At 31.5% G+C, this 16,150-nt stretch overlaps 2 protein-coding genes across 2 annotated transcripts in view; one reads left to right on the top strand and one right to left on the bottom strand.

Moving 5' to 3' along the window:
- LOC121116765 (transient receptor potential protein) overlaps positions 1-16,150 on the top strand; it is a 137,924-nt gene that overhangs the window by 15,389 nt on the left and 106,385 nt on the right.
- LOC121116764 (uncharacterized) lies at positions 1,227-1,979 on the bottom strand. Its single transcript, XM_040711050.2, has 2 exons — positions 1,853-1,979; positions 1,227-1,795 (listed from the first exon to the last, which is right to left on the bottom strand). Exons 1-2 carry the CDS (start codon positions 1,862-1,864, stop codon positions 1,400-1,402), a joined length of 408 nt encoding a protein of 135 aa, XP_040566984.1. The 5' UTR covers positions 1,865-1,979; the 3' UTR covers positions 1,227-1,399.

Genomic DNA, 16,150 nt, shown 5'->3' with positions numbered 1-16,150 from the left:
CTTCTCATAGTACCACTAAGTTCAATATTAGTCATTTTTCCATTGAAGAAAGTATAATTTGTAAAAATTCAAATACATGTAAAAAGAATTAATACCATTTTATTTAAAAACTCTATAATATATATTTATATTAATAGATACAACTTTATTTTACGACAACTTTTCTAAATTATACTTTATAATATTTCCATCTTACATTAGACTATTAATCTTTTTTTAATAATCAATGCATTGTAGATTTAATACGTATCATAAATCTTATTTACAAAATCTCAAATATCCCCTGGTGAGTGAGTCCTTGTACATCCAAATTGAATCCCATTTCAATAAACACATTCTCAATAATCAAGTTTATATTATAAGCAAAATCAATTTGGTTCCTCCTTTGATTTCGGCAAAGGTTTGAGGATGTTCATTTGTGTTTAAGTTACAATAGTAAATTTAACATAATAAAAACCTTTTTTCTATTATTTTCTATTAAACTGTGGATTTTTTAATAAATACTTAGTGTTATTTTTTTCAAAATGCAGATGTCAATTTTTTTTTTGAAATATTTGATATAAAATGTAGATCATATAAATACAGTATAAAAACTCATTTAGCTCTTTGTTATCATTTAATTCGATTAAATGTGTTTTAGAAAATCACTTAAAGCTTTGATTCCCTAATTCACAACTGTAAAATAAATAAAAAATCATGTAAAATCAGTTGAATAAATTTTTCTGGTATCAAATTAGGAGGACAAATTGTGTTACATGTTTCATAATCAACATAATAGCCATTTACATAAAACTTTTGTTGTTTACCAAGGATATTATCTGTTATCTCTCGTGGTGGTTAACGTTGAGTAAATTGTTCCACTATAAGTAAATGGGAATACAGAGGCATGATTGTCGGTTGAGGCACATTTTGGAAGTAGCAAAGGATAAATTGAGCCTTTTTACTAAAAGCAAATGGATTTAAATTGGATCTTACGAGTGAATGTAGTAGTTGTTTCCACTCAAAATAAATTGATATATGAATGTTCCAGAAATGGTTGTCGAGCTATAATTAATTAAACAAAATTCATGACTTATTGCATATTATCCTTCTTGGATTTGCATAATTTAACCGCAACATGGTGCCACTCTCTGAAGTCATGATTTACATATTATAAAAAATATGAGTAAACAATGTTTATGCCCTATTGATGCAGAAATAGTTGATCAAATGAATAAATATCTACAAATGTTTAATTACTTTTATTTCATTAATTATATTCAAAAATATAATTGTATCATATGGATAAAAGAGGGGCAATAAATCAAGGTTCTGTCAAGGAGAATAATCAAAAATTGGTAACAAATCATGGATTATAATTTGTGGGAGAAAGCAATCCAGAAAGAAAAAAAGATATGATTTAACGACCGTGATGTCCATAACCGCCATGATGTCCACCATGATGACCGCCATGATGCCCACCATGATGTCCACCATGATATCCTCCATGATGTCCACCATGATGTCCTCCATGATGTCCTCCGTGATGTCCTCCATGATGATGTCCACCATGATGTCCGTAGCCAGGCTCTGCTGATCTCTTTTCAACTTCAATTACTTCTTCTTCAGTCTCAACATCTCTCTTATGGTATCCTCCATGGCTATGGTGTCCTCCATGGCTATGGTGTCCTCCATGATGATATCCACTATGATGATGTCCACCATGATGATGCCCTCCATGATGATGTCCTCCATGATGGCCATATCCTGGATCAGCCATGCATGCGGCTACAACGATTGCAAGAACGAATAATCCCTAAAGAAGGAACTGTTTTAAGCGTCTACTTTAATAATATATGAATTGTATACTTACCAAACACTTCATTTCGACTATTTGTTTAATTCTTTAAGAACTATTCTTTTTTGAAATTGTATATTTGGAGTGATTAAATCAAAACTGACTTGATTTGACTTTGTTTCACTCTGCTTATATACCTTTACATATGAAGCTGTATACGATAATCAAATGTCCTAATTGTTATAAAACACAGGAATAGCGTTTTTTTTTCTTCTTTCGAACAAGACGAAAGAGGAAAATGACAAATTAGGTAGAGGTGTGATGATACATCAACAAATTTACGGCTCTGATCATGAAAATGTCACATATTTCTGTACAATGTTGTGGAACTTCATTTATTCATAAATGATTGATTAAATGTCAGTCAAAATGTTTTTACATATATAAAGTCTCATTCCTTGCTAATAATTTATATATTATAAGCTATTATCCCCAAAATTTGTGGATTGATATTTTACCCTTCATAATATGATCATTGATTCAGATGATTCAGCATTACTAACAATAAAATACTTTAAACACATATTGATTTGAAATATTCAGGAAATAGTTTCATAATTAAAACTTACTTAGGTTTTAAAATTTGAAAATTTGTGGATACCTAAACATTGCGGTATCATGACTAAATTACAAAAAGTGATTTTCATGCAATCAAGAAAAGACAACTCGAAACCAATTTAAGATATGTTTAAATAATATATTTAGCTATATTTTTTAATTTGATATGTTCAACTTCATCAGGAATAACAGGTTTGTCATGCAGATTGGCAGCTCTTGGCGACAAAGCCCGTGTCTATGGAGTACATCGCCGTCATGATGATATTCTAGGCATCACAAACTTCAAATTCTAGAGGGTTGAGGTCAGGGTTGGAGGGCTGCCACATGGAGGCAGCAAGAAGTCACCCTTATTATTGCTGCATAAATTTTGATTCTTCTTGACTGTACGGGGCTGTAGTGGACTTTTGAATGTCGTAGGCCTTCTGGATGAAGATTCCAAAGGATTTTTTTAGCCTTCTTGGTACTGACAACGGCGCAGGAGATCACATACACGTTCCCTTTCTAGTTGTTGCTTAGATAACTTTACACATAGAGACACGAAATAAAAACAAAACTTGTTTATATTTGTTTCAGCTATCGTTTGGCTGCGTAAAAAACCTCGTAATTAAAAATACCGCATACAGTACAACGTGTGGGTCCCTACTATGTATAGCCCAAGTTAATTATCAGAAAATAACACTTTGTTCATTAAGAATCCTTTGCCAGGGAAAAACTTAACCTAGACCATTATTATTTTTTTATGAACCAGTTATTTGAGTAGTGTTCATTATCTAAGAGAGTAATTGAGTAAGTAACATCAGAGTTGTATCCTAATATCTCGTACACATTCATCACGTAGTGATCTTCTTTTTTTTTTGTATCTTTCAACTATTTTTTCAAAAAGAGAAAGAGAAAATACAGCTCAAAATAATATGATAGTGTGTAATTTCTTCCTACTTTAGTTGAAATTTGACACTTTCTTTTATGGTCTTGAAAAATGTTAGCAAAGGTACCCAGCATTGCGGAGATTTATTTGAAAAATATATGTTATAAAAAAGCTAAATTATTATATGTCATTCTTACGTACAGTTCATCTTTTAAAACTAATTCTTAGTGCAAAAAATACTTAATCTAATATCCCCTACCCTATTTATTATTTTCTTTGTATATGACATGCTGAGCTATAGCTTCACATGTTTAACACTACATTGTTATTTCTGAGAGTAATTAACTCAGGCAGTTATACCTAGTGGTCTATTAAAAAAGAACTTTGAATTTTAAACTTGAACAACACATGATTTATTAATAAAAAATAGAATTTCTAAAAAAATAATACTATAAATAGATGTGCATCATAGCTTTCTTGACATTAATGTAACCATCATTAGCTGCAATGATGGCTTTAAGGCGTTGGCGGAAAGCCTGGAAATCCGAACAATAACTTATTCAACAGATTTAATGAATAATTAGAGTAGTCGAAAAAGAGGTACTCCCAACAAGTGGTTAAGTCTTTGTTATGGTAATTGTTTTTTACATAGCTCAATGCACAACGCTCTCAGAATAAGTTTTTCTCTTGAACTCAATGTGCGTAGGTGTGTACCCTGGCTGTTCCTAGAGAAGGAATGATATATTCTGTATTTGTACTTCAAAGAAGATTCCTAGGTCAGATAGAGATAATGTTTACTTCTACTTCATCAGTGCAATTCCATCTCACACATTAATGAACACTAAAAAAAAGAGTAAAAATCCTGTTATACTTGGAGTCGAATCGAGGATCGAAACGAAGTACTTCCTGCCGGTAAGTCCTCGCAATATACGGATTGGGATTTTTGTTTATTTCTTTTTTCTTGCAGCTTTTTGCGGCTGTTCCAATGAAACGTCATGACAACAAATTAACTAATTTTCGAAAAATAAATATAACGAGATATCATTATGGAAGAGCGAGATAGGATAAAAAAATATTCCAGATTTACGTTTGATGACGTCAAACATTGGGACATATTACAATATTTACTCGGCTTGATAAAAATCATTGTTTATAAAAAAAAATCACTCTAATTTATGAAGATCAAACCGAAATAAATTACATTTATATGTATACATTGTACATATATTTGAAAGACCATAATATCTTATAAGAAAACAATATGGTGATGATCCATTTTGATATCTTTATATTATTATTCAAGTGGGATCGACTTTATATTGTCTTTCCTCATGTATTATGTAATTTTTTTTTTTCCATATTCTTTAATAAAAAAATAATTTCACAGTGTAAATATTCTATTGCCTTTTTAGATATTTTTTTAAATATCAAACACATCTATCGACAGATATTAGCATTTTGTATTTACATTTAGAGTAAAGTCCTACCAAAAAAAGTTTTGTATTTGTAATTTCTTCATATAGGGGTGGTACAATATCTTCACTTAAGTCAAGTTTTTAAGTTATACGGGATGCAGCAATTTTTTTTAATCAAAAAGTTGTTTTTATTTCAAATGATAGAAAATAAAACAACTTTTATAAATCAAAAAGGTTGTTTTCAACACTTTAACTCTTCAGTGTCCAGTTTGCTCCTTTTTGACGAAACCCTTCTTGTTCTTCAACGTTCTGGACTTGCGGACAGCGTAGACGGAGGTTATGGAAAAACCCAACTACCTGCGTATCCAAATGGAGACTCGTCGAAAATATACTATGTATACATTTTCTTTGTAGGATGAAATAGATGTTGACCTTTTGGTCAGGTGTTCGTTATTTTAAAGTAATTGCTAATCCCCACTTTAACCTGGACTCGCTTAAAGGAGCCATCACAAGAGAGTTGAACTCATATGCAGCTGAAAAAAGTAAATACCTGACACCATGTTGAAGCTGTAGTTGAGGTAAGGGGTTCTTTTATTGAATTTCCGAAGGTTTCATTGAATTGAATGAATGTATCAAAAGTTATTAACGGTTCAATATTTAATTGCTTGAACCGCCATTTTTTATTATCCACTCTGTAATGGAAATAAAGGATGAAACTAGTGAAAATGGGCTTAAGACTTTAAGTTACATTACTAGAGGACATTACTGGTATTAATTAGGTATGAGTATATTCTTTACACGTATGTTAAATTAGTAGTATTTATTTGATATAAGTTCCTTTAACCAAAAAACATTCATTTAATATTATAAAACCACTAACTCAGATTTATAATCAGGTTCGTAACTCTGATATTATGAGTCCATTGGATAATTATAAATTATTATTTACAATTCTATATTGTATTTGTTGCTTATGTGTACACAATAACCTTTATCCATAGCGATCCGACCTCGTCTGGATCATAAAAGTCATTTCAATTCTTGGATATCCATAGTCAACTATTTGAATAAATGTTCCAAGGCAAAGTCAGTTTCGTAGGAATAGACTCTGCATGAAAAAATTGACAGATTTATTCACCAACTTCTGATTCTTCAATTACAGAAATGAATATTTGCTTCTTTTAATGTAATTTGTAGCGCCTACATAGGATAAAATGGGTACAAACGTAATTGAGACTCAATTTTGAGAAAAACTATTCTAGCTTGTTTTTATGTTGACTGGCCACAAATTTAAAAAAATGTCCTTCAAAGCCCCTGAAATTCTTTCACGAAGCACTTTGAGAGTCCTTGTCTTGAACTAATTAAATAAAGAACACGTATGTAGTACGATAATTTATGATTAGTCATCATGTTCTGCGACTGAGACAATCGCCCTAGAATCAATTTTATTCATACAACCATTATAAACAGTTATTTTTTTCAACACATTCTTCTATTTTTGTGTATACTTCATGACATTTATATGTAAATGACGTAAAATATACAGTCTCATCACACACAAAAACCATAATCAAAATTACTATTCATTCAAAGTATAGGGGAGACTGGGTTTAGTTGCAAAACTTTTTAGGTTTGGATCAACTACTCTTAAGTGATTAGATTTAGAGCAGCTAAATTTTTTCACAAAATATTTAGAAGGGTTTCTCTATTGATATCCCTTTTACCCCGGTATTTATTAGATTTTTATGATGCCCTGACATAGTACTTTACATAGATGCAAGTTTTGTCTATGTACCTTATGTGGTGAAATCTTTTGTGGCAGACTCTCAGACTATAAATGAGTTGTCGATTCGAAAATGCACCAAAATAATTAAAAATCCAAAAAAAGAATTATTGTACAAAAAGAAAAAAGGAGAACACATATTGAAAACAAATTAAAAAAGGGAATTAGGGAAATTACTTCAACAAAGGAAGAAAAGGATTAGCGAGTAAGTCTTAGTATGTGTCTTCATTATAGTTGAAGGAGGAACATATTCCTAATTCTTATAATTATAATGGCTAAAGAGCTTGAAGAACTTCAAATCTTGTCAATCAACAAGTTTTACTAAATTCAGTAATTATTTAGAGCATGGATAAAATAATTCGAAATAAGATATATACAGATACGTACTAGTAAATTTACAAAATAATATATGTACAATACAAAGAAAATTAAAAACTTATCTCCAATTTCTCTTTGCTGAAAGATTTTTGAATTTTGCTACAATTATATTAACTGATTGAAACATAATAAATAATCAAATGATATCTATTACCTGTTATAACCTGTTACAATTTTTCTCTGTATTTAAATGGATAATAATGGGTTGGTTTAATTTGTAGTTCTTTATTTTATTTTTATAAGTTTTTTCCCCCAAATTATTTATCATTTATTTTTTTAAATATACCTTTAAAAATATTATGCATATTTCAAGTTAAACAGTCAAAATATGACGCATTTTTTAAATAATTAAGAATTTGATTTAATTAAATGTCTAAAGAAGTTAAAATTATCATGAAACATTCGTATAATTATTTGGATTTTTCTAAATACTACTCTCATTGACTACCAAAAAAAAAAAATCAACTATCTTCAACTTTGGAAGACCAATTCTAAAATAATATTGTTTTTTTCTTTCTTTTTTGAAACCGTTATTAATGTATTGCTTTAAAGTAATTGGGATTTTATTAGCAAATTATTTTACAAAGTATTTCTTTCATGATAATGTAGTCTCATTTATAAATTCGCTTCTAAATTGGGTGTTCTAATGATATTGCTTTCAATAAACAAATTTCATTCAATCATCTTTATTACTAAAGCAAAGTTTCTCTGGATGTTTTTTTAATTGTGGGTGTGAAAGTCATTTTGAACAATGAGCTCTTATAAATATATAAAATTATGCAAATGACTAAAAATGAAGTTTAGCAACGAGCGTGTGGAGCTAAAGCTCAGGGTGTCATATTCAAAAAGAGAAGGAACAACAACTGCGTAACATACATATATTTAAGGGTTTAAACCTTAAGTATTTTTAGCGTGCGAGTATTGTAATTGTTGGCTATCTGAACAATGTTTTTTATATCAAACCGTTATCATTCTTCTTGGGGAGAGAATATCTAAGTATTGAGTAATACTTGTAAATATGCTTATGAAAAAAAGAGAGTAAGGCTGAGGATTTGTGGGGAAGTCATGTTTTATATAAGATTGGCAAATTTTTTATGTCTTTTTGTATGATTTTCTGAGGGTGACTCATTCTTTTTTACAAGTGCGTGTAGTTACAGCTCAGCGCGTCATATTCAAAAAGAAAAGAAAGAAGAGAGTACTTATAATAAGTAATAAATAATTAACTTGATTTCAAAAGAGTTGCAAGTGTATGTAGCTAAAACTCAGTGGGTCATATTATAAACGAAATCATAGGGGGGGAGTACATTTACCGAGTGCTTTATTAAAATCAGAACATTTTGAATATAAAATTTATAAAAATAATGTTTTATTTAATAATAGAAATATTACAAAAATTAATATTATAGATAGTACTTAATCATTAATGTACTTCCCGTAGAGGTAATAATGGCTTCCAGGGGCTACGGAAGGTCTATCCCCCACTGCAGATGTGGTCCTCTGTCATGGGGTACTAGTGCTAGCTAACAGTGGCCTTGACGGCCTCGATGCTTGGATGACAGACACTGTAGGCCTTTACTGTGAAATATACCGAAAAGGTGTAGTCGAAACTGTTGTCATCAGGACTAAAGGGGGAGGGGCAAAAGCGTCAAAAAAGTGTTCAAAAGAGTCTTGCAACGAAGAAAATAGGATTTTGCCATTACTGGTGACAAAAGTGGGCTCTTCATCCCGACATGGCTCTTTCCACCCACTTTTTTAATAACTTTCGGGATAGTCCTATATCTCTTGCATTGGTTCTCATGAACTTGAGGGGGTTGGCCTGACGTATTTTTTTTACTCCTCCAGGTCCTGTTTGGCCTTTTTGATAGAGCCCTCCTTCCCTTACTGTTGTGTCTTCACGAGGTTGAGGAGACACAAACTATTTAGACCAAGGAATCCAGGATGATCGAGAGAAATGAGGAGAGGAAAGACGTGGAGGAATAAAACAAAGGTTGTCTAATAGGAACAATTATATTCTTATTAACACAAAAACCTACTCTGATACATGCATAAAATACACGACTATTTATACTTAAAACGAGGTAAAAGACTGTACTTTACACACATATATATATATACAAGAAAATAAGAGAAGAGAACAAGGGGGAAGGAAACACGAATACATTACACTTACAAAGTTTCGGACTTGCTGACGGTGATTTTGGAGCCGTCTAAATACTTGGATCGACCAATTGAAATTCGTCGATCACGTTCTAGAGTTGTGTTCTGCACTTGTACGTAAGCTAGAGAGCTTAGATTTGTTTTGTTTTGTAAGTAATTGTTTATGCTTTAATATATAAAAATATGAATTTACTTAAATCACTAAATCTGAATAGATTATTAAATCAGTAAGTATTCAGATTTCAATGGACTGCCCAATTTTATTGTTGGCTTTGTTGGTAACAATAATAATGTTCCCCCCCCCCTCAAATTGTTATCGTGTAGGAGAAAACATTTATATATTACTAAACTATTTGTGACTGTGCTTATGATAAAGAGAGATTAACACTGATGAATTGTTCAGGAGTTATCCTCTATAGTAATAAAGCAACTTTTTTCTGTTTGTCGTCACTTAATAAGTCCAAGCAATAGAGGATACTAGCCCTTGTAACTTACAAGTTAGTAATTTACAGGAAAAAAACCCAACAAAAATAGATTCATAGCATTGCAATGTCAATGACGTAAATTTTCCACGAGTTTTTTTACATTCTGTCAAAAAAAATATATTTTATTAAACAGATTAAATTTTTGATATTTCACTTTTTTTATGTAGAATATGATTATGTAAATTAATAAAACTTACTGTTACTGAACTTACTAAATTGCTTACGCATGCATTATTTCTCTATTTTTCATATTATTATTGCACTTGACTTAATTAATTTTTTTGAAAGATGTAAAGTTACAACATAAGGATAATAATAACAATAAGGAGAAAGAAGATATGCATACCAAATGGGCCTGTAAGTACTTGAGTGAACCTACCTTAAGTCCTTGATGTGAAAATTAGATTTTTATTAGTTTACGTTGGTTCTTTGTGACATCATGTAATACCTTTATTATTTTTATGCGAGTGACTTCATCCATCAATTCCAAATTCGCCTTTTCATATTTTTATAAATAATAAGGATTTAAATACATATTATTGAGAATTTGTTGTTTATTTTAATGTAATTGATTTTAATATCCATGTATATCCTTGTATGCTAGTGCTGATATAAAGGGATTATTTAGTGTGTATTATTAAAGGCTTTCCTACAACTATGAAAGATGATCATGCATAGGCCGCAGAGACTGTTCTGAAGCCCCATATTACAACGTGTGCAAGCTTTTTATTTTTTTTTACAAACATACCATTTTATTTAATAAAAACATCCATATAAAATACAGGCAGTTATACCAATTTTAAATTATAATTTAACGAACATAACGTACGAACACAGTTCCTTATAGTATGACATCAATCACAACCTTTTAAACTTCAAACTGGATATGAATCAGATTGATTTTTGTGTGTGTGATGCAATCCAACGACAAAATAACCGAACACCCTATAACAGCAAAGACGAACTTATCAGTTGATGAAGAAGAAATTCCAGGATTTACCAAGGGACCAAGTGGCGAAGAGTTGCTCACACTTTCTTCCTTGTATGGATAATTTAATTAAGGATGGAGGTCATTTTATTGAAGAAAATAAATCAGAATCCATCAAGTCTTCAGAATCTGTATTTCCTTAATTTTTTAAATCTGATATCTGGTTACAGAGGCAATGGTGTGAAAAAAAAACCTTTTTGTAGCACAAATAGCTTGCACACCCTGTGAAACCAAAGAAGTTTTCTGATTCGTTGAACCTTTTACACTTTTTGTAAATATATGAGGTTTTCCAAGGGAAGTTTTCCATACGGCAAATAATCCTTAAGGGAATTTTTCCTATTGCATCCTTATATATATAAATCTAATCCAGATTAATATATGATCTATACAACAAAGTTTAACTAACATAGCATTTCCTATTTTGTATAACTAAACAATGGTGAATAAGTATAATTTCTTACATGTATTCCCCCTAAGAGATACATTAATTTATTTTTGGAGATTTTTTTATTTTCTGAAATGCTTCTATTATTTCCATTTATATCATATTAAAAATTCCACGGCCTATTTATGTACATACGTGTACAGAAAAAAAAGTGAAAAACCATTATAACTTATTGTTAGCTGCAAATGGATAAATTACTCTAATCAAAACTCTTTCATAAGAATAGGTTCATGCCCAGAGGTGCAATGTTTTAGAAAGCAGGAAAAGCTTTTTCTTGTAGGCAATCTGCAAAGGGAGTTTTTATTAGCTAAATTGTATAATTTTTCTTGCAAGTCATACTTTCTTGAAAATCTTGAAATTGAAGACTGTTGTAGCAGTAAGTTGAAATTAATTTGTAAATACCTTTTCTAAGTGTAGCGACACGACGGAAGCAAATAATATATATATTATATGGGTTGGAAAAGTCGGAACTCACATTTTCCGAGATAATCGGACAATTAAAACTTTTGAGGATTATGAAAGTAGTTCAAAAGTTTTTATTATGCGAATGGGAGAGGTTGTGAGTTGGTCTTGTAGTGGGTATTGCCGAGGAGGGGGTATCAGAGTCAACCCATGGACTACGAAAGGAGGCTGGAAGAGATAATTACATAAAACACTTTGACTTTTTCTTGGAATCTTCTAGGAAACAAGATAACATCTTTATTTTCTGCCTTCTTGTAGACTTTAAAGGATCCAATTGAATAAGATCTAATAAAAATATATCGATAAAGATCTCTTAAACTGAATGGGAACAGAGAACATAAATTGAGGGATTCAAAGCCGTCTTTTTGACTCGTCTTCGGAAGGAATAAAATCTACTTACATGATTCTCCAAAGCACTAATTATTCAAATATCTCGAACAAGTTTCTTACTCTAATAATATGTCCTATATTTCGCTTCGTATCAACTGGCATGATGGGCTTATAAAGACTGCATCGAAAAGTGCTTATGGGAAGGATTTAAATACTTTGAGGACTGGAAAAAGTGTTGGCACAGGTGTATTGTATATATGGGAGATTACTTTCAAGGGGACAACATAAATATGGATTAAAAAATACAAAGTCACCTTACTTTCTAAACACAACTCGTTTTTTTATTATATATAGAAATACATAGCTAAACTGTCATCCACGGGTATGTTTAAAAAAAATGGTCACCGTGAGAGTTTAAAGAATGTTTGGGAGGAGATAAATTATCAATGGTTATCGTGGTTAGGTAAAATCAACATAAACTCTACTCTGGATCTACCAAGGACAAGAATGACTTCGATGTCGATTTCCAATTCCACTCAAATTCTGACAAGGACTTACACTTAAAATTGACTGGGAAAACCAATTCTCAGTTATATTTATGAGCAGACACACTTTATTTTTAGATGCTCTATCCTCAAAAATTTGTAGGATAATGAAAATAATTTTGGAAAAGAAAAGAAAAACCTTCTCACAACATAGAATCAATTGAAAATATCCACTAAAAATGATTTACCATAAACCCATAATATATGTAAGTATATATTTATCATGTGGAAATAACTTCATAATCCCTGCGTTTGACAGCTTACAATAAAGTATCTTTCCCTTTCTCTCTCTTGACAAAATAAAGTTATGTTAACTATGCACAACATCTACATTTGTAGTGTTCCTCAAAAGGATGAATCAAATCATACTTTTTTGTATATATATTTCAACTCCTCCTTATTTATTTATCTATTTTGTATAAACATATTACATGAAAGCTGTTTTTTTATTACATTTTAAACACAATATAAATAAGTGTTTTGAAATAAAAATTTGCAAAAATATACAAAAATCATTTTTTTAAAAGATAAAATGGTTTATAAAATATAGTAGTCTTTGAGCAATGTGTAGGCAGGAAGTGTAATTTTTTCATTTGCCCGAGTCGAAAAGTAGATAATTCCAGGGATTTTTGCAAGCCTTGTTATTTATAAAAATAATTGGTTGGGGAAAAATTAATTTCGTATTTTTCACTTTATTTCAATGATATTAAGAAGTACTTTAATCATCCGATTTAACCCATTTTGTTTGATAACTGTTAATAGTGAAAATTTAACTTTATAATGCCCTTTTCGTAGAAGTCCAATTGGCAAAAACCCAGACGACCAATTTTTACAGGCCTCTACTGAGGCCAAATTTGTACCCTAAAGGGCCTTGCCTATAAACAGGAACATGTAGTAGTCCCTTGGAGCCATGTCCGAACTGTAAGGTGGCTGCATAAGAAATTCCTATCTGTAGTCCCAGAGCTTCTGTTGCGTCATCAGAAATGAGTTCGACTGACTTTGTCTTAATGAAAAATGATTCCTCTCCTATTGACCAATGATGTCCGCTTCTGCACGATCGTCAGCTTCAAACGGTCAAGTAGTTCAGAGTAGAGGGCAGAATTGAGCGTTTGCCCATAGGGGAGCAGCTCATTGTAGATTATTCCCTCGCAATCCCACCAAATATACAGAATTACCTTCCTGGCAGACAATTCTGACTTTCCTACGGTCTGTTGGCTTTCAACCACTAATCTATGTCGCTTGACATAGACATAAGTGATCCATTTTTTATCCACAGTCACAATCGGCTTCATAAATGGATTACTTTTCCGATTCTGCAGCGATTTGCATCTGGAAATTTTGTCCTTGAGATTTTTAAAATATGGCGAATTTTTTCCTTTGAGACCTCCATTATCGACAATAATAATTCAGGCTAAACCTACCAATAAAATTCTAGGGTAAAATATTCCTATACAATGACTTATGGTATGATCCGATGCGAACAATAATGAACGATATATACTTAGTGAAAAAAAAGCAGGAAATATGAAATTTATTTTTCCAAACCTAATATACGTGTAGTTTTGATAAAGCCTAACTTATTCAGTACTTAGGATTCTTGATTAAAGATATAATGATCTGAATTTATGCTATTTATGCTTGTATTTTAGGTACGTAGGGTTTTATGATTATCAAAGCTTTCCATGGCGGTTATTGATTGCCTAATCATCGTATCCATTCATAAACCCTCTGCAGGCGAACATCCTTTTTTTAACGAGTGTTAGTAAATTGCTTTAAAAAGAAAAAACAATGTATTTAATTATATTCTAAATAGTTTAACAATTATAGTAATTACGTCACTAACATTTTGTATCATTTTTTAAAGTGTTTCATCCATTTTGAACTCGTAATTATCACTTAAAATGTTAAAAATAATTCTTTTTCTTTAAATTAATCTTAACATCATGAGTTTCGGGATTAAATAAGATTTAAATCTTTTATTTATAGTAAAAACATTAACTTTCTTATTTCTCATTTTTATTTCTGTGAATTTGGGGAATTGAATTTCTACATATCATTTTTGATGAACTTTTGTGTACTATTCAAAATAATAATAGCTACAATAATACATTTGTTTAGCTACAGTTGTACGCCTCTGTCATAGAGATAAAATATATCTATGTCCTCAGTCCTCACATTGTAATAAGGAATAATCAAAGAAATCAAAAGGACCTAACAAAGGAACAACTTTTAAATTAATAAGTTAATTAAATTATCTAAGCAACGATAATTTTTAATAAATCCTAAGCAAGGTATTGTAAAGGTTAATAAAGAATTTCGTATCATCAAATTTAATGCTTCAAGAGCAAACTGATAAGTATTTGGGGTAAAATGTAGATTCAAAGGAATAAGAAGTATTTCTTATTCATCTCGGGGTTTATATTATCTGAGATCACTAACAGGGAGAGAAGGTATTCACAGTGTAAATAATGTTCTGACTTTGAAGTAGAGTAGTGTTGGTACTTATTTATTCTGTCCAGAACAGTTTTAGGAACTGTCCTATCGGTATTTAGAACTTTAGATGCTTGGGATTTGTACTTAAGACCAACGTTCCTTAGGACTGTGAGTCCTTGGGACCGGTCCTTAACTGTCCTCCCTTAGAATATTTTATAGGTATGTCTATGGTTTATTAAGCCAGATAAGATATATCAGATAAGTTTTAAGAGTATTGCACTTATCTACCAAAAAATATTAATATTTTCATTATAAACCAATATAATACGAAGTATTTTTACTTAGTCATATATAATATATCTATCTATATATTAGTATGTTTCGATCACCGAAAATGAATTAACCCCAAGAGCTATCATTTTACAACTAACTTTATTCTAGAATAATACATATGTACATTATACAATACTTTAAATTTACATGAATATCACACCATATATTAAATTTGAATTTATGAGTCTGTGGGTATGTCCTTCAACCACAGCCGAACACATGGATGGATTTTGCTGAAATTTTTCCTGTAGTTTCTCCAGAAACGGTTCTGGTAACATTTTTTTGGGATCTTCGAGCCGTGGTGGTTTTTAAAAAGCAATTTTAGCACTTCACCGGTACAACCTGAAGGCTAGGTGTTCTTTGATGCTCAGGGAAACGGCAGTGGTAAGAATTTAACCTAGTTCAGGGACCAGCAGACGACAAATCGTGGATGGGGGCGTATTCTAGCATATTAGGAGGGGTTGTAGTTTAAACTCCCTTGAGGTCTTGTACTTCCCCTGTACATCCTGAAGGCTGGGGTGTATTTTGAATATTAGGAAGGCTTCTTGATGCTCAGGGAAGCGGCGACGAGAAATTTAACTTGGGTCCAGCAGTTCATCTGAGCAACCCCATGGTGGTGGTGTATTATAGCATATTGGAAGGGGTTCTTGTTGCTTAGAAATACGGGGCGGTGCTGTTTAAAACTGATTTGATGCTCGGTACTTTAGCTTTACAATCTGAGGGCCGGGGTGTATTCTGAGATAACAGGTAAGTTACTTGATGTTTAGGGAAGGGGAAGTAGAGAAATTTAACTTACCTCAGGCTCACCAGTTCACCTGCAGACCCTATAGGCTCGGGTATATTATAAAATATTAGAAGAGGTAGAGTTTTAGCTGTATTTTGCCCTTGTACTTGATCTGTACAACCAGAGGTTGGGGGTGTATATTGGGATATTAGGAAAGTTTCTAAATGCTTCTGGAAAATTTTTATTTGACTCGAGCCCAGAAGTTCACCTGCACAATCCGTGGCCTAGGGTTACTTTAGCATATAGGAAGGGTTCCTTTGTGCATAGAAACGCGGCGTTGGTAGAGTTTAAACTGTATTTTGCCCCAGTATTTCACCTGTACAACCAGCGTGCTGGGATTTAATTTGGAATA

Source organism: Lepeophtheirus salmonis, chromosome 4, assembly GCF_016086655.4.
Source record: "Lepeophtheirus salmonis chromosome 4, UVic_Lsal_1.4, whole genome shotgun sequence".
Classification (NCBI taxonomy): domain Eukaryota; kingdom Metazoa; phylum Arthropoda; class Copepoda; order Siphonostomatoida; family Caligidae; genus Lepeophtheirus; species Lepeophtheirus salmonis.
This window is presented reverse-complemented; position numbering and strand designations above follow the sequence as displayed.